Genomic DNA, 19,727 nt, shown 5'->3' with positions numbered 1-19,727 from the left:
AAATGTAATAGAAAGTCGTGTGATGTTCACACCAGATTTTTTACTTTCCTTATCCTATAGGAAGGAAAGTAATGTAATGGGGTCAAATTTTCGATGGTTCGGGAGTTTCTCGTCTTTTTACTTTCCTTATCCTATAGGAAGGAAAGTAATGTAATCGGGTCAAATTTTCGATGGTCAAATTTTAGTGCCAAAACACGTTTTGAGGTCCCTAGAGTCTAAATCCAAAGTTTCAGCCATTGGTCCGTGTCTGTCTGTAAACAAAATATCTCGAGAACGGTAAGAGCTAGAGACTTGAAATTTGGTATGTATCTTTCAAATGTGACAAGAATGCGACACTCTGTAAACAAAATATCTCGAGAACGGTAAGAGCTAGAGACTTGAAATTTGGTATGTAGCTGTAAAATGTGACAAGGATGCGACATGAAACTTGGTTGAGATAGATGCTGCGGTTAGCGGTATTTTGACCGATTTTTGGCGGTTTTCTACCATTTTTTGGCGGTTTTCAGCTATATCGACTCACGGTTAGAGGTATTGTAAAAGTTAGGGTAAAAGAACACTCAAATAAGCATCATTCAATAGGATAAGGAAAGTCGTGTTCACACCAGATTTTTTTGTGTTCTGTAGTACTAATTTAAAATCGGAAATTCATTAAAATTATTCTTCCCGTTCTCAGGTACCCACAGACGAAGAGGATGTTGATGATGTTGCACCACCTGCCGAAGATACTACTACTGTTGAAGAAGTTGGTCTGAGAGCAAATACTCAGGCTTCTGATGAGACGCATGACGCAGCTGAACTCGAGGAAGGTGGACCTCCAGTAGGCAAAAAGAAGAAACTCACACATCCAGGGATCATTGAGAAGCGTATGAGTGAGGCGTACACTTTGTTGAAACAAGTTGCTAACAAACCAAAGGCAGAAGCAACAAAGGATGAAAGCTCATTATTTTGCGAATTGCTGTGTTTGAAATTGCGAGCGCTAGACAATGAAACCCGGGAACTCGCAATGCATGAAATTAACAATTTAATGTTTTCTCTCAAGAAATCCAACCCTCAGCCGTCATATTGGTCTCACTCTCATACCTACCAGCAACCTAGATCCACTGATAATTCATTGAGCGAGAGTAGAAGTCAAACCCCAGGTGCTTTATCAAACCCTGGATCTGAGTTTTCTGTATTATGTCTGAATAATTCAACAGAACAACCAATAGAAGTGAATACCCTCACCTCTTTCACAGAAAAAGACGCATCAATGACCACTACAGCTGATTTCTACTCAAATTTTCAAGAAAACTAACTTCTCTCATTCTTTCTAGACAATAAGTACTTACCTTCACTTCGTCCTTAAGCTCTTGTATTATGGCCCGACACACGTCATCAACACATCTGGAAATGGTTTGCTTTGAGAGCTTAAATAAGTAGGATAAACTTGCAAAAGAATCCCCTGTGGCAAAAAATCGTAATGCGATTGCTAGTCTTTCTTGAGTGGGAACACATTTTCTCATGTTGGTATCCTTTTTCGCAATCAATGGCCCAATTCTACTCAATAAATTTTCAAAAACAGGTGCTGACATCCGGCAAAAGTTTTCAAATCTGCCTGATGGTTGGCTTCTCAAGTCGAACAGCATATTGCTAGCATTGTACCTGTGAAAAAAAAATAAGATAAAATTAATTATGCTGGAGGGTACCTACCTGCCTGTCGTAGAATCTGAAAAATGTTTTTCTTTTCTTGACCTTCAAATACTAATTAAATCTATCATTGACCCCATTACATTACTTTCCTTCCTATAGGATAAGGAAAGTAAAAAATCTGGTGTGAACATCACACGACTTTCTATTACATTTGCAAATACGTACTAAAAGAAAATAATAATAATAATAATAATAAAAAAAAACAGACATTGAAAATATTTCTAGTGATCCATAATCAATAGCTGAAGTATAATGGTTCTCAAATAAAAGGGAAATTTATTGACACAGGGGGTATCGAACCCGCAACTCCTCAACTGTAAGTTGGACAGATTTAAAAGTTTCACCATTCGATTCGGCGTCAAAAATCACATAGGATTAACTATTCACATGCTTACTTGTTAACGGTTCACGAATAAAAGGGAAATTTGTTGACACAGGGAAGTATCGAACCCGCAACTTCTCAACTGTAAGTCGGAGAGTCCTAAAGGTAGCACCATTCAATTCGGCGTAAAAAATCACATGGGATTAACTATTCACATGCTTACTTGTTAATGATTCACAAATAACTACTACATACATACATACATACATACATACATACATACATACATACATACATACATACATACATACATACATACATACATATGCCATAAATTTAAAGCACCTGAACAACAAAGTTCCTTAATCAACAGTTATGAAATTTCATTCCTCTGGGTATCCATAGATCCAAGCATAGACAGAGGACACCTCCCATCTAATGATGGTCTCACTAGAGAAAGCATCGAGCAACTCCTACACCGAAAGCTCACACGCAATACACAGCTCTTACAATATTTCCATCCCATCGAATGAGAGGTTTCCTCCACAAATTTCAATTTCCTTGGTATTAACTCTGTAAGCACTATCACACTCTCATCAATGGGAAGTGGAAACCGTTTGGCAACACTAAAGAGAGAAAAACTCATAAAATGTTGTGGAAAAATAAATATCCCGAGGAAAGAACTGGGAAAAGTTTGTCTTAACACGTGGAAAATGTATTTACCGTTTTGATGTTGGAATTGACATTTGTATGTCTGCTAAAACTTTTTTTTTTTGTATTATTTCGTTTATTTATTCATCGTTCGTTTGGAAGCAAAGGTCTTTTTGGTTGTGCCTCGAGCCTGAGACTGGTGGACAACTTTTAACTCCAAACTTCGAAAGTTAGGTACCTTGGAACTTGCCTAATTTGAGCAACTTGAGACTTGAAGGGTTCTTTAAATTTTCTTCTTGTTTTCCTTTCCGTTCGTTTGAAGTTTGAAATTATTGACCGAACGATAGTGAGGTCTATGTTTTAACTCGACCGTTTTGCATTTGGTTTAGATGTTTGTCTGTCTGTATGTTCCGCTATAACTCCCGATTGTCTGGTCTGATTTTGGTGAAATTTGGTACACATCTTCATTAAATCAAGGCACGTCGCTGATTGAAATTTGGGGCCCCAAAGTTGAACGGGGCCCCCGTTACGATCTTTCAAAACATTACGATCCCCCAATACAGTTGCCACGCAGGTACCTTGGAACTTGCCTAATTAGCTAATTACATATTCATATGCGTGGGAATAAATCTATTGTTCTGTTTCAAAGGTTTAATTTTATTCTTTAGAGTGATTGACGGGTTTTGTATTAGTGTCACCTCTTTTTTACTTTCCTTATCCTATAGGAAGGAAAGTAATGTAATCGGGTCAAATTTTCGATGGTCAGATTTTAGTGCCAAAACACGTTTTGGGGTCCCTAGAGCCTAAATCCAAAGTTTCAGCCATTGGTCTGTGTGTCTGTGTGTCTGTCTGTAAACAAAATATCTCGAGAACGGTAAGAGCTAGAGACTTGAAATTTGGTATGTATCTTTCAAATGTGACAAGGATGCGACACGAAACTTTTGGTTAAGACCGGTGTAACGCTTGGCGGCATTTTACTGCTTTTTGGCGGTTTTCGGTGTAATTTAACAATATCTCGGGAACGGTATAAGCTAAAGATTTGAAATTTGGTATGTAGTTCACAAATGTGACAAGGATGCAATACAAAACGTTTGGTTAAAATAGGTGCTGCGGTTGGCGGTATTTTGACCGATTTTTGGCGGTTTTCTACCATTTTTTGGCGGTTTTCAGCTATATCGACTAAACGGTTAGAGATATTGTAAATGTTACAACAGAACACCCAAATAAGCACCATTCAATAGGATAAGGAAAGTCGTGTGATGTTCACACCAGATTTTTTTTAGTTTGAAAATCCTCTGACTTTTGTTCTCTTTCTGTTTATTGTTTTCAGTTGCCTTCAAATAAAGAAGAGTGGCTGAAAATTGCAAGAGACTACGAGAAACTCTGGAACTTTCCGAATTGTTTAGGGGCACTCGATGGAAAACATATCGTTATGGAGTGCCCAATGAACACGGAATCAGAATTCTACAATTATAAAGGAACCTTTAGTGTGGTACTTTTAGCACTAGTAGATGCCAACTATCGTTTCATATATGTGGACATTGGATGCCAGGGCCGGATCAGTGATGGAGGAGTCTTTAACAATTCGTCCCTGTACTCTAAGTTACAAAGTGATGAACTGGATTTTCCAACTGACAGGAAGCTGTGTTCAACTGATGAACCATTACCATATGTCTTCATTGGAGATTCAGCTTTTGCCTTGAGTCGCCGCATGATGAAGCCATACCCCGGAACTCATGAAAAAGGAAGTCCCCAAAGAGTTTTTGGGTACCGATTGTCTCGAGCGCGGCGAGTCGTTGAAAATGTTTTTGGTATATTGTCATCCGTGTTCCGCGTTTTTAGGCGACCAATGGCTTTAGAGCCCGAGAAAGTCAGTAATGTCACCCTGGCATGTGTCCTCTTACATAACTATCTAAGGGGAAGCCCAGCAGCCACCCAATCTTATATTCCTCCTGGTACGCTTGACACTGAAGTCGATGGTGAAATGATTGAGGGATTGTGGAGGAAAGATCAAGATGAAATGACATCCTTCTTTCCCTTAAAGAAGTTACCTAGGAAAGCAGGAAAAGACGCAAAGGATATTCGTGATGCTTTTGCGGCCTATTTCACAACAAGTGGCAAATTATCTTGGCAAGACAGTTATTGTTAAATACAGTCAAACTTCTCACATACCTTATTATTTTCTTTGTTAATCTACTTTAAATGTACTTACCTAATATCGTACTGCCAATCCGTCTCTGAATTGTGCAGCAGTGAGGTCAGTATTATCAGATTTGGTGGGAATTATTGTCAGCCATTGTGACGACTTGCTTTCTATTGCTCTTTTAACACTTCTCTTCGTTTTTTCTGGTAACTTCTCTAATATTTCATTGCTTCGACTTTCTTCTTCGTCTTCTCTTCTTTTTCTCTCTTCTGATGTTGTGACTAAAACATGACTGAAATGATCTGCGATGTTTAATTCATTTCCCGAGCGAATACTGTAATACAGGGTGCGCCAGAAAAACACTGACAACGGCTCAGGGTAGGTAGATGTCATCATTTCCAACAAGGTTCTGTGGGTCATTTTCCCAACTTGGACCTCGTTACCGAGAAACGTCCAAAAAACCACTTCTTGAAAATGGTGTGAACATCACACACTTTCTATTACATTTGCAGAATATACGTAGGTATTTGAAAAGAAATAGAAAGTAAAAAAAATGTAATAAAAGGGAAATTTGTTGACACAGGGGAGTATCGAACCCGCAACTTCTCAACTGTAAGTCAGAGAGTGCGAAAAGTAGCATCATTCGATTCGGCGTGAAAAATCACATTGATATTCACATCCGAATGACCAAATGTTTTCAATGTGTCTTAGCGTTTACGAAATAAGGGTTAAGCAACAATGTCTTTGGTTAATATCAGGAGGGGTGACTATCCGATTTTTACCAAATTGTTACAGTCGCGTCCTTGGACCATACCGGGGAAATATCTGGATGGGTGATTATCCGATTTTTACCAAATTGTTACAGTCGCGTCCTTGGACCATACCGGGATAGCATACATGATATCTGGATGGGTGACTATCCGATTTTTACCAAATTGTTACAGTCGCGTCCTTGGACCATACCGGGATAGCATACCGTACTTTGGTTAATATCTGGATGGGATGATCCGATTTTTACCAAATTGTTACAGTCGCGTCCTTGGACCATACCGGGATAGCATACCAAATTTCATTCTCTACGACAAACCGTTCTTGAGATATTTTGTTCACAACTTTCTACTTTTTCCCATTTAAACCTGTAGTACGTACGTACGTTACGTACCTACAGACCATGAGACAAACCGGTCTTGAGATATTTTGTATACAACCTTTTCCCATTTAAACCTGTGGTACATACATACGTACAGACCATGGGACAAAAACTACTTTTTTGTTCTACTTTTTCCCATTTAAACCTGTAGTACGTACGTACGTAACGTACAGACCATGGGCTAAAAACCACTTTTTTGAATCAGGGTCAAAACACGGATATTTCCAACCATTTCCCGATTTTGAAAATTTGGACCGATTGCAATACTTTCATTACTAGTATAGCTCCGCTATACTGTAGTAATAGAAAGTATTACGTTACGAAACACGCGTTTTTTTGGAGCTGAGGTCTCCATCTTTCAGGAAAACTTGCGCTTTATTCAAGGATCAGAATGAGACCTTTTTTGCCTTTTTAACTCACGTCCTTCCCGGAGAAATAACCACTTGTTTACCTGGAAAACATACGAGGGGCTAGAAAACTATTGAGCGTGTGTAGGTGTCTTGAATGCTTCAAACAACTTCATTGGTGTGAAGACAGCCACAGATTGAATTCTTTGCTCCGGCGATACTGTTTACATTTTTTTATTTATTTTTTTTTTTTTAAGTTTTCCTCTGATTGGTTGAAATTCCAGCGGAAAAATTGAATTTTTTATTTTCACAGCCCTCGCGTCTTCTACAACAGCCATCCTAGCTAGCTTAGTTGGTAGTGCGTCTGCCTTGTAAGCACTAGGCCGCCCACAAGTGAGCGTATTTGGATTAACTTCGGATCAAGCAATCTGATTGGGGTTGATTTCAAAAAATTCCGCCCGGGGCGGATTTTATCCTGATGGGATAATGTTCGTTCTCGGAACGGCTGGCTTTTTCCTATCCTGTCTTCCTTCTCTCTTCGATTTCGGGACGATAAGACCATAGCAGTTACAGCTCCCTCTGTCAAACCTCTTAAAAAAAATAAAAAAATAAAAAAAAAATCTACAACATTGCAAAGGCACCCACACACGGTCAGTAGTTTTCTAGCATCATGAGTGTTTTACAGGTAGTCAAGTAGTTATTTCTCTGTTACCTATAGAGACCTACTCTACCTAGGCTGGCGATGGCGGCTAAAACTTCAGTATGCTTATTACTTATTAATAAAGTGACTTGGACCACCTTTAAAAAAAGTCTTGCCAGCCTAGTTAGCTTAGTTGGTAGTGCGTCTGCCTTGTAAGCACTAGGCCGCGGGTTCGATTCCCGCCCGGGGCGGATTTTATCCTGCTGGGATAATGTTCGTTCTCGGAACGGCTGGCTTTCTCCTATCCTGTCTTCCTTCTCTCTTCGATTTCGGGACGATAAGACCATAGCAGTTACAGCTCCCTCTGTCAAACCTCTTAAAAAAAATAAAAAAATAAAAAAAAAATCTACAACATTGCAAAGGCACCCACACACGGTCAGTAGTTTTCTAGCATCATGAGTGTTTTACAGGTAGTCAAGTAGTTATTTCTCCGGGAAGGACTTGAGCTAAAGAGGTAAAAAAAGGTCTCCTTCTAATCCTTGAACAAAGCGCAAGTTTTCATGAAAGATGGAGATCTGTGCTCCAAAATTTCTTCGGACAAAAACCGCGTGTTTGGTAAATTTTTTCGAGCTTGAAAAAACACATCAAACCTGATTTTTGGAAATCGGAGATCAGGTCTATTCGGCTCAAAATTTTGTGCTCTGGCTCGTGGTTTTAACAAAAAAGTTTATCGATTAAAATGAAAAAGTTATGACCTAAAAACTGACACAAGATCTGTAATTTTTCAAAAAGTGCTTTTTTGGACGTTTCTTGGTAACGAGGTCCTTGTTGGAAATGATGACATCTACCTACCCTGAGCCTTTGTCAGTGTTTTTCTGGCGCACCCTGTATAATATAAGACTTAATAAATTGTAATAATAAGAAATACACTTACAAAATCAGATGTTTTCGTTTTCCTAGGTTTGTAGATAGTATGCAAAAACGATGCCATTTTCTCGTATGCGAACCAATCTGGCTTGAAAACGTCTTTAGTTCCAGTCCCAGTTCCCTTACTTTCCTTCACCTTTGACGCCAGCTTCCTGTAAGTTGCCATCAAGTGGTCTTTCTTCTTCTTCAAATCAGGAATTGAAAATTGGACGCTTAGTTTTTCTTGGATTCGCGTCCATGCATCAAACACCTTGTCTTTATTTTTGTGATTAGCAAATCCAGGGTTCCAAATAATTGGTTCTGCTTCATAATGGTCCAAAAATTCAATGACAAGTTCATTCTCCCACTCCATTATTAAAAAAAAATAGAAACTACAACTTAAAATAAAAACAATGGAATATAATTATTAAACGAAAAACTAAACACATAAAGAAATATCTAAAAAATATTTCTTTAAGTGTTTAGATTTTCTTTTAAAAAATAACACTACTAAAAAATATAAAAATTTAAAAATACTAAAACGAAAACAAACCACGCGCCGTTGGAACACTCTAGACAGTCTAGACAAACCTGATCTGTTGACTCGTGATCCCGCCGAGCCACGCGCCTCTTTGATGTTTACCGACAATTTATGGGAAAGCAGACCTTGGAAACCAAATTTTGGTCTGAATACAAAGATCCAACGGAAATGAGAAAATATTAAACCCTGTTTATATCATGGTAAGTAGGTAATAGGAAGATAGCTTCACTCCCCTGGTTTGTGGTGAACTGGAATTTGATCTACGGGATGTGCTTGATTGATTCTGGAACATTTTCTTAATCTTGACTGGAGAAACTTGGGAAATTGAATGTTAAACTGGTGAAACATCACATGGGTGAGTTGAGATTCTAACATCTAAATGGGAACTGGGAAATTTGATCTGGGAGTAAATGGGTGATGGACGGCAGTTTGGGTCCATTTGGGAAAGTGATTGACCTCAGTGCTTAGTGGTGAAGCGTTGCAAGCGTGCGATAGATCGAGTCTTTGTCCTCCTGGGACAATACTTCAGAATACTTTCCTAACCTAGCCTTCCAATTGCCCAGTATCGGTGTCACCCTCTTTACCTCTGCTAGGCTCTTGACCTTGAGCCACCTACCCCTCCCATAACTGCTGAGCCTGACGTAAGCAGCGCCATGATGCACCACACCGCCTCCCCCTACAGTACTGGGTGTAATGGCGAAATCCGCTGCATCTTCCTTCTTCACACCGACCTGCTCCGCATCCTCAAGGAACATGTCCATGGCGATGTCGGGGCGGGTACCCCTAAGCGACGCCAGGACCCAGGTAGCGAGTTTCTCATACACACGAGCCCCTCCCCCCGCTTGCACGCTCTTAACGGGGTTGCGGAAACGCAATCCGGTTAGAGTGCGCATAACATATCCCTGTACTCCCCCCAATTCATAACTCCTCCGTAGGAACTCTCCCCGGCGCCTGCTGATAAATTTTTTCTGCGGATGCACTTCATATCCGAAGGTATTGTATGCTGACACGATGTCGTTAATCTCCCTCAAGGAAGGGGAGGTAAAAAGAACGTCATCGCCTTGGGCGCAGAAGAATTTGGGTTTGTACTCCCCGATACCCCCTCTCCTCAACCATGTACAGATGACCCTGAAGGACGCAATGTTCAGCAAGGTGTCGAGTAGGGCCGTCCACCTCCATCCGCTAGGCACCCCGTTCTCCCATTCAAATACCCGCGACCCGCAATAGACTCTAGCGCCCATGTGGGCTATGCCGTGATAAAGAGCCTCCCACACCCGGAGGATATCGTGCTCACTGGTGAACGAGCGGTATAACGTGTCGCCTATCGCCCGCAGGACGGCGAGTATTGTACCCTTACTCTGGTTGTTGTCGAAGTGCCACTGGTCAAGGGGTACCTTCCATTGACCTTGGTCCCTTACGTGCCGCACAATTTTAATGTCTATCTCCTCGTTGCCGCTCGGCCCTGCGAATAACGTCGACGTTTCTGACCCGTAAAACCCACGCTCGACCGCCGTGCTAAGGTATGCCATCTGCCGGTTAACGTGGTTTCCGCACTTGACTACCGCCCTCACCTTAGTTGGTTCTGACTTTTGCATGACATGCATCTCGTCCTTTCTCGCGACCAGTAGCAGCGCGCCGACATCCTCGTCAGTATAGGTTACAGCGTCCACCCCCTTATTCCGCCGTGTCTTGTGAACCTTGCCCTCCACCTTCCCTTGCCGTCCTGTTCCGGCCCTCCCCATCATCCAGGCCCCTCCGTTCGTGTACTCCTGTATATCCGGGACCCTCTCTGGTCGCCGCCATTCCGTCCGCAGCAAGTTGATCGTCTCCTCGTATATCAACCTTTCGTACTCTTCTTCGCAGTATGGGCCCCCGACTACGTGCTTCTTCCCCAGCCAGGGAATAAGCGCTCTGTAGCCCCCGCCGGTTTCCCAGTAGCACAACCACCGCCATCCCGGGTGGAGATATTCCCCCCCTAGCTTGACGAACCCTGTCAGTGCCTTAAAGAGCTTGGTGGTGTTACACTCACATGCATGAGGCATCCTCTCCCGCATGTACCAGTACCAGAACTGTAGCAGTGCGCCTATGTCATCACCTCCCAGGCGGTGTGCCATGTGCAACCCATCCTCTACCTTCCCTTTCGGCCAGACGCAGCACTTCTCTCCCTTGTGCCGCTTGGGGAGGTGGTACCTCAGTAGCGTGGCATCAAACGCGGTGTAAGGCCTCTCCCACCCCGGGGTGTCACAGCACCGGGAGTTTAATTCCCCGCACTTGCGTCGTACCTCCTTCATCAGCCTACCAAAAGTCCACGTCGATTCGGGCTCTATACCCGCTCGTGGGTGTTGAGGTTGTGTTCCGTGTCGATTGGGTCTGCGGCCAAGAGCGTTGGTGCCGCAGTTTGGAGGTTCTCTATCTCCTCCACCTTGTCCTCTTTGTTGGGCGGAGATCCGACCTCCGGCGTGGGGGCATGAAAATCCCCCTTGCATAGTATCTGGGGCGACATGCTGTTGAAGACATCCGCCATGCAGTTCCGGTCGAACCCACGAGCAGAGGTGCCCGGGAGGACGGGGCGCTGCTGTGTCGTGATGAATTGCAGGGGTGCACCGTACCTACCCTCCGTAAAGGCCCGGCGGACGTCCGGGATAACAGAGACCCCCACATCCCTCTCCTCAATCCAATCTCTGCGCACAGGCATCAACCCCCACCCGAATGGCAACGCCAGATGCCCCGCCCGTGCGACTTTCCCTGCACCACCCCATCCGCCAAGCCTCGCTAAGGCTTCTGTGGCACCGGAATGGACTCTGCCAACCAACGTGCTCTCCTCACGTGGCAAGACTGTCATGTTCCCCAGATTGATAAAGGGAGGTATGGTAGGTAGGGCCATGATGTTCACCTTCCCCAGCCTCCTCCTGACCGAGGCTTTGTTGGTCGAGACCTTGTCGGGCGCATAGCTACCCATGAGATTCGGGTCCTCTGCCCTGTCGTCGCGTAGCACATATATTTCATCGAAGAGTGGGTCACGCTCCAAACTGACGTCGTCTGTACCCACATCCGATATCGCTGGTATCCTGCATCCCGTCATGGTGGCGATAAACCCCTCTCGCACGAGGTTGACATTCAGGCTGTAACAGTATCCCAATGACGGGTGACCCCCTGACATGGTCTGTTCTGCTATACTGCGCAGAGTGGCCCCCTCACCCCCAACCTCCGTCTGCCACTTGGCCTCGTCAATGTTCAAGGCCACATCTCCCACACCCGCGGCAGCATCGCCGATTAAGGCACCTATCTTCATGACTTCAATGAAAGACCTAAGCTCCCGGCCCTTCAGGAGTATACTCCGTAAGCTCTCCAGCTGCGACCCGATCCTCAGCGTACTCGCACTCGGCGTCTCAACCATGCACATGCCCAAGCCTGTCAGGATCTCAGCGGCATTCGACCAGCGTCCAATGCGGATCACCGGCCAGTCATTGGCGTCGGCCCGGAGCGCGGTGACCACATCGCAGGCTGTAACCACGTGCGCATGCCTGTAGTTGGCATCGGCCCCTACCAACTCCTCGCCCTGCAGGTCTAGAGCGAAGTTGGGTACGTTCGGGTCCGCCTGCATGTAAGCCGGCCCATTGAACAGGTTAACCTCCAGGGCCATGTCTTGGTACCCGCCCGTACGGGTCACCTCCACCTGCGGCGGGAAGCGGGGGAGTGTATGGACTAACATCTCCGAGACGATTCCCCAGTCCAATGTCCGCCCTCCGTTGTGGAGCTGGAGGAGTGCATCCCACTCAGACCTCAGACTCCTGTCGCTATGCAACACGTCATACACACACGCCATCACCCCGGGGTCAAAGTCGATTAGAGGAACGTCAGGGAGCGCAGCGGCGTGACCCGGGTCCATTGCCGCTACTAGTTGGACACCTCCTATTGTGATTGGGTCCTGGCCCAGAGTAGCGTGCACGAATAGGATGACTCTTCTAGGGTCATGAATCGTGATATTGCTTGCATTGCGGATGAAGTCAGCCCCTCTGTCCCCCACCACCATTTGGTAGGTCTCAACTGTCAGGGCGAGGGGGTACTCCAGTGCGGCAACAACTTTGAGGCTCAGCCTGATGGGACTCATGCGCTCCTGTCCGAGTACGATCACTACGACATCCTCTCCGGAGAGGCCGCGCGGTATCCCTCCCAATGTAATGGCCCCTCTCTGGAGTGCCCTTTCCAAGAATTGTGGGGAGATACATGCTGCTTGGTATCCCCACTGATCGAGCAACCTACGAGACATGAAGGCTCTCTGTGTGTCCTGCATAGCCGCTAGATCGTAGCTCACTCCGGCGGGCTGTGTGACGACATTCTCTCGCATGGAATCATATAGTGCCACCTTCAGCGCCGGGCCTCGCCAATCACTGGCGGCCTGATTCTTCAGCACGTCAACCATACTGCATGTCGACGTCGAGGCGGCAAACCAGAATGCGTTATCAAGCCCCATGCGTGGGTTCAACATCCCACGGGCGATGACCGATGTGACCGTCACCGCGTCTAAGTACTTGTCCTGGACCTCACAGTTTACGAGAGTAGGGCCTCGAATGGAGTCAGTGTATCCTACCCCGATCCATAGTTGTGGGTTGGGCACCTGATCCAAGAGGGGCTGCAGCGCTCCGCGTGGCGCTAGTGCGACATCTCTTGCGAGCGTACTTTCTATCCGCTCGATAGTGGCTACAGCAGGGTGGAGGACTATGTGCCCGTCCTGTACGCCCATCATCGCTCTGATGGCTCTATGCCATGCTCTTCCCCTCGCAGCATTACGGTTGCGTATGGCGAGGACATTCGCGTTGTACGCAGCGAGGGCATTTACGCGTGCCGCCGCCTGCGCCTCATTCTCCCCCGCTGCAGCAGGTCCAGCGTTTCGCGGAGCGACAGGTATACGGTCTGCCCGCTGTCCAGCCCGTAATATCTCCCTGATCCGGTTGGCAGGGAAGGGGGCCCCCTCAGCGTCCTGGTATTCATCGGCGGGGTTGTCCCCCTCGAGCGGCACATCGTGCGGGAACGCCTGGGCGTCGACAGGGGCATGTTTTGCAATGCCTCTATTGGTGTTTATGTAGATCTCCATAGCTTGGCCTGTCATACCTTTGTTCTTTGATACGACTTCTCTCATACCTGACCAATGCTCTGTCATAATCCCCGTATTGTGGTTGGACAATTGTTTCGGGATGATGCATAAGAACACCTCATGACCAACTGGATTGCTTGATACAGGCTTGATGAAGAGCCACTCGTAGTCACTAAAACAATTAAGCACCTCACCCACAGAATGTTCCAACGATATGTGATAGTAGAACATTTTGAAAATCACTATCTTGGGGATTGTGCGGCAATATGACGGGGGCAAGTTTCGACACATACTCGATGTTGTTACCAGACCTTTGTGAATTTTCCGCATCCATAGTGATAATGGTTGGGGGATTTGTATGAAATGCTTTCACCAATTTCTCAGCAAATTTTGGAGACAAAATGTCTGTTTGTCCACTTGATAATCCTAGATCTGTCAACCTAGAAGTAGAAACAATACATTTCATTGCAGGAGGATCAGTGTCAGTGATATCATCTCGAGGGTCTATGTTCACATCTAACCATGTGTTGTAGAGAACATTGGCTGTCGGATATAGCTGTGATAGAACTGTGACAGTCCCCCTGACCCCTCTGCTAGACAGTAGATATTTTCGGCTTTGATAGTGAGTGGAGTAAGACCCAACAGAGAGAGTATCTCCAAGAATTTGGTAGCTGCAGAAGATATGACCCCAATGACCCTGGGAATGTACATAATCTCTTCTATCTTATAAGATCCATTGATTTTTCGACTCTCAGCATATATTGAGTAATCATTGAGAGACATTGTGGGTAATGATAGATGTCCTACAGAAGTCCGTATCTGGTTTTTTGGTGTATTCTTCTTGTGTGCCCTCCACAACGTCACTATCTTTTCACGCTCTTCTGTCTCTTTGGAATACCAGAATATGATCTAGCGTTCTTGATACATCCGGACCTGAGAGCTAGATTGATTCTCTTTCTGATGGCCTCCACCATGTGATACTTTGACACGAGCCTCAAGACTCTGTCTTCTGGGATTTCAGTATCCTGGAATTCGACAAATAGTGCCTTCGTTGTTACTAAGAGTATGTTGGATCTTATTACATACCTAACATTCTGGGCTATTAGATTGGAAAGTTTCTCAACTTGAGTGACAGTGGAGTGTTCAACCACAGGTATCCCAGTGACAACCAAATATTCATTCAACTTCCCTGATTCGAGCAGTAGTTCGGCCAAACAATGAAACGATTTGTCATAGCCTAAATCTTTGGCGTAACCTGAGTCACTATTGAGGATATGTTCACAATGTTGTGAGTATACAAAGATTTGGCATGCGAGTTGTAATAGTGGTAGGCGTTTGAAGTCATTTACACTGACAACATCTGCCCTGTGTGTCACCTCAGACTCAAGCTTCCTGTGATATGTGTAGTAGTCCTTGTCCACTTGTTTTGCGACGTTAAGAGCTGTGAGAGTAATCATAGCTTCATCTATGTTGAAGGACAGGTTGACGACACTGGGCCCTGCCGGGACAGATGGCTCTACAGGCCCCCCTACGTATGTGGGGTTTCTAATGTCAAAAGAGAGATTGGAGTACTCTTCCAGGCATTCTCTGCAGCGAATGTAGGCATGATACACGGGGTCAAGCTTTCCAATCAACAATCCAGTTAGTCGTAGGTTAACAGGGTTCATAACATACAATAGCTGATAGAATATGTTGTAGTCTTCACCGTTTTCTGTGAGGGTTTTCATGCTGTTGGATGATTGTTTAAAGTGTGATGATATGCCTGGTAGCATATTAAACATTGCGTATATCTTTTCAGCAGAAGAAAGGAGCCTATGAAAGATATTGCCTGATATGACTTTCTCGAAGAATAACTCTTCCTCTTTATCTGTCATCTCAATCCCCATTGATATTTTCTTGTCGTCGATCAATCTGGTGAGTAGTATCTCTAGTAGTGGAGAATTAGTGAGTCGCATCCAAGATCTACATCTAGCTAACGTCTTCATTGTCTTCACCATACTAGTTTTTTCGTTGAAGTCCATAGTAGGCTTTCCAATCATGGCCATTTTTTCACTGAAATATTTTGTGGCAGCTTCGAAGGGTCCTTGAAATCTTTGCAGAACCTCTGTTAATTTAATTTCTCTTGTCGCGTATGAAGGTTGGAAAATTTCCAACATCCTTCTCTTTAGGAGGTAGTACACCTTTCTGGGGGTGGGGGTGGTGGGATTGTTGTTATCTGGTTTAACTGGCTTGAGCTGTCTCTCGGTGAGACTATCTGGTTTGGTGTTGGTCTCTCGGGCAATGGAGGTAATGGTAAATGTGGGGCCATTGATTGGGTCAGTGGAGTGTGCGCACGGGAGGTAGTACTTTCTGGTGGTGGAATTGTTGTTACCTGGTTTATCTGGCTTGAGATGTCTCTTGGTGAGACTATCCGGTTTGGAGTTGGTCTCTCGGGCAATGGAGGTAGAGGCCCCCTGGGCCCTTCTGGTGGCTCGGAGACCCGAGGGGTTGTTTGTTGTTGTTCTGGGATTATTGGTACCTCATAATCCTGCTGTGGCGTTGATGCTGTAGGCTCTGTGATGTCCGGGTCCGCCCTAGACACCCTTTTTGATATTATGGTTAGCTTTTCAAGGTCTTCATCTAGTTTTTGGGCTAGCCCTTTCTTCTTTTGGTCCACGAACTCCAACTCCATGTTCTGCCAGAATCCGTCCAATAACCTCACAAAATCTGCCTTTCTCAGATTAGCCTTTTCCACTGGACCCGTGAACTGTGTTGTACTCACCCTGCCCCTCAGGTGGGTGTATGTTGTAACAATTTGGCTCCAATTGGCGTCGTTGGCGTCATCGACGCCCTCTGTTTCCTCCAGGTCCTGCAACCTGTGCATTGTGTCCTGGTAAAACTGCAACTCCTTGTCTGCGTCTTCTATGTTGTCCACGTCTACTGTACCTAAGGGCTCGTTCAGATACTTTCTGAGCTGAGCTCGTAGGGTTCCCGCATCCGTCTTCTCTAGGGCTGACTTCCCTCGGGCCTTGAGCTCAAAAAGTATCTCTTCTTTCCGGAGCCTGTTTACCTCGAATTCGAATCTCTTTTTTAACTGCTCCATCCCGCTTAATCAGTTTTGAATAACCAGATAAAACAACAGGGGAAGAGTAGAGAAAGGAAAGAGAAGGAGGAAGAAATAAAATAATGCGTCCCAAGAAAGTAATATCAATTTATACACTTACCGCCTCGCCTCCCTATCTTGACATTACCCGATTCTGGAGTTTCTGGTGGTTCCGCTCCTCGGATGGTCTTTCCGCCAGCTCGTGAAATCACAGGATCCTCTGTAATGACTATTAGGGTGGTGAGCTTTTAGCGATCCTTGAAATACTTGTAATGGCTACACGGTGATGCTCCTCCCTCACACTAGTAGGTACACACACATAAAACACTTTAGGTAGGCGACTATAAGTGACAACTTTGTCTTTAAGAAGAAAAAAAATCTGGTGTGAACATCACACGTCTTTCCTTATCCTATTGAATGGTGCTTATTTGGGTGTTCTGTTGTAACATTTACAATATCTCTAATCGTTTATAGTCAATATAGCTGAAAACCGCCAAAAAGCGGTCGAAACCCGCCAAAGAGCGGTCAAAATACCGCCAACCGCAGCACCTATTTTAACCAAACGTTTTGTGTTTCATCCTTGTCACATTTGTGAACTATATACCAAATTTCAAGTCTCTAGCTTATACCGTTCCCGAGATATTGTTAAATTACACCGAAAACCGCCAAAAAGCGGTAAAATGCCGCCAACCGTTGCACCGATCTTAACCAAAAGTTTCGTGTCGCATCCTTGTCACATTTGACATCTACATACCAAATTTCAAGTCTCTAGCTCTTACCGTTCTCGAGATATTTTGTTTACAGACTCACATTTGACAGCTACATACAAAATTTCAACTCTCTAGCTCTTACCGTTCTCGAGATATTTTGTTTACAGACAGACAGACAGACACACAGACGGACCAATGGCTCAAACTTTGTACTACATACCAAATTTCAGGTCTCTAGCTCTTACCGTTCTCGAGATATTTTGTTTACAGACAGACACGGACCAATGGCTGAAACTTTGGATTTAGGCTCTAGGGACCTCAAAACGTGTTTTGGCACTAAAAACTGACCATCGAAAATTTGACCCGATTACATTACTTTCCTTCCTATAGGAGAAGGAAAGTAAAAAAATTAAAAGCGATTAATTACACACAATACAAAACTTAAATTACGAATGAGCGCACGTTGAACCTTAACAATTCAAATTTCAAAAGGAGAAAAAAATTATAAATATTGCGGCTCCCTCATATTCATCCCCACTGACCTCTCCTTCTTCTCTTCCCTCCATGGTTTAAGATAACAATAATAACACTGGATTAAATATGAATTCGATTAACAAGACAAAGGGGTTTATTTTTTAACTCGCACTTCGTGCTCGGGAGGGGGGCTTCGCCCCCCTCCACCCCCGGGGGCTTCGCGTGTTCGCTACGCGGAGTTGCGTATACGGTCGCGCTGCGCGCTCCCGGGGCTTCGCGGGGTTGCGCATGGGGTCGCGCTTCGCGCTCCCTTGGCTTCGCCCCTGAAAACTAATATCGTCCCTGAGTCTTGTCTCGAAGAAATGAAAACTAAAAGCGAGAGAAAATTTTAAACGTAGGAAAAGTTTTGCTGGCCTCAAACCTTGTTCCCTGTGTATTTCTTATGGGGGAACTAAAAAACGTCAATATCTTGGGAACTATTTGGAATTTCGGGAGTTTCCGATTTTTCCCAGTATGTACAAAAAATAAGGAATCCAATGGTGAAAACTGCATCTCCCTAGCACATCTAGAAGTGGGTTAGAATTAGTATGAGTGAGTGAGTCAGTCAGTCAGTTACACAAGGGGCTGTATATATTTAGGACTCGCACTTCGTGCTCGGGAGGGGGGCTTCGCCCCCCTCCCGGCTTCGGGGGCTTCGCCCCCCTCCATCCCGCGGGGGCTTCGCGTGTTCGCTACGCGGGGTTGCGTATACGGTCGCGCTGCGCGCTCCCGGGGCTTCGCGGGGTTGTGCATGGGGTCGCGCTGCGCGTGTTCGCTACGCGGAGTTGCGTATACGGTCGCGCTGCGCGCTCCCGGGGCTTCGCGGGGTTGTGCATGGGGTCGTTTCTTTACGGTCGCGCTGCGCGCTCCCGGGGGCTTCGCGGGGTTGTGCAGGGGGTCGCGCTTCGCGCTCCCTTGTTTACGGTCGCGCTCCGCGCTCCCGTGTTTACGGTCGCGCTCTGCGCCCGGGGCTTCGCGGGGTTGTGCATACGGGGTCGCGCTTCGCGCTCCCTTGTTTACGGTCGCGCTGCGCGCTCCCGGGGCTTCGCATGGTTGTGCATGGGGTCGCGCTGCGCGCTCCCGGGGCTTCGCGGAGTTGAGCATGGGGTCGCGCTTCGCGCTCCCTTCTTTACGGTCGCGCTGCGCGCTCCCGGGGGCTTCGCGGGGTTGTGCATGGGGTCGCGCTTCGCGCTCCCTTGTTTACGGTCGCGCTGCGCGCTCCCGGGGCTTCGCGGGGTTGTGCATGGGGTCGCGCTTCGCGCTCCCTCGTTTACGGTCGCGCTGCGCGCTCCCGGGGTTGTGCATGGGGTCGCGCTTCGCGCTCCCTTGTTTACGGTCGCGCTGCGCGCTCCCGAGGGCTTCGCGGGGTTGTGCTTGGGGTTGCGCTTCGCGCTCCCTTGTTTACAGTCGCGCTGCGCGCTCCCGGGGGCTTCGCGGGGTGAGCATGAGGTCGCGCTTCGCGCTCCCTCGGCTTCGCCCCTGAAAAGAAATATTGTCCCTGAGTCTTGTCTCGAAAAAATTAAAACTGAAAACTAAAAGCGAGAGAAAATATTAAACGCAGGAAAAGTTTTGCTGGCCTCAATACTTGTTCTCCGTGTATTTCTTATGGGAACTAAAAAACGTCAATATCTCGGGAACGGTTTGGAATTTCGGGGGTTTTTGATTTTTCCCAGTATGTACAAAAAATAAGGAATCCAATGGTGAAAACCGCATCTTCCTAGCACATCTAGAAGTGGGTTAGAATTAGTATGAGTGAGTGAGTCAGTGAGTCAGTCAGTCAGTCAGTTACACAAGGGGCTGTATATATTTAGGACTCGCACTTCGTGCTCGGGAGGGGGGCTTCGCCCCCCTCCACCCCCCGGGGGCTTCGCGTGTTCGCTACGCGGGGTTGCGTATACGGTCGCGCTGCGCGCTCCCGGGGCTTCGCGGGGTGTGCAT

At 45.9% G+C, this 19,727-nt stretch overlaps 2 protein-coding genes across 2 annotated transcripts; both read left to right on the top strand.

The window, feature by feature from the left end:
- The first annotated feature begins 560 nt into the window (after positions 1 to 560).
- Positions 561 to 1,421, top strand: LOC108253757. The gene has a single exon (XM_017448338.2). The coding sequence runs from the start codon at positions 866 to 868 to the stop codon at positions 1,292 to 1,294; it is 429 nt and encodes a 142-aa protein (XP_017303827.2). The 5' UTR covers positions 561 to 865; the 3' UTR covers positions 1,295 to 1,421.
- A 2,489-nt stretch (positions 1,422 to 3,910) lies between these two features.
- LOC113471777 lies at positions 3,911 to 5,375 on the top strand. The gene is made up of 2 exons (XM_026831186.1): positions 3,911 to 4,880; positions 5,148 to 5,375. The coding sequence occupies exon 1, from the start codon at positions 4,095 to 4,097 to the stop codon at positions 4,809 to 4,811; it is 717 nt and encodes a 238-aa protein (XP_026686987.1). The 5' UTR covers positions 3,911 to 4,094; the 3' UTR covers positions 4,812 to 4,880; positions 5,148 to 5,375.
- The last annotated feature ends 14,352 nt before the right edge of the window (positions 5,376 to 19,727 follow it).

The sequence above is a fragment of the Diaphorina citri genome, unplaced genomic scaffold, assembly GCF_000475195.1.
Source record: "Diaphorina citri unplaced genomic scaffold, Diaci psyllid genome assembly version 1.1 scaffold3000, whole genome shotgun sequence".
Lineage (NCBI taxonomy): Eukaryota > Metazoa > Arthropoda > Insecta > Hemiptera > Psyllidae > Diaphorina > Diaphorina citri.
The sequence above is the reverse complement of the archived record's forward strand: the minus strand, read 5'-3'. Positions and strand labels throughout refer to the sequence as shown.

Bases quoted from the DNA above. Each gene is read 5' to 3' on its own strand.
- LOC113471777 (XM_026831186.1), top strand. From the start codon at position 4,095: ATGGAGTGCCCAATGAACACGGAATCAGAATTCTACAATTATAAAGGA.
- LOC108253757 (XM_017448338.2), top strand. From the start codon at position 866: ATGAGTGAGGCGTACACTTTGTTGAAACAAGTTGCTAACAAACCAAAG.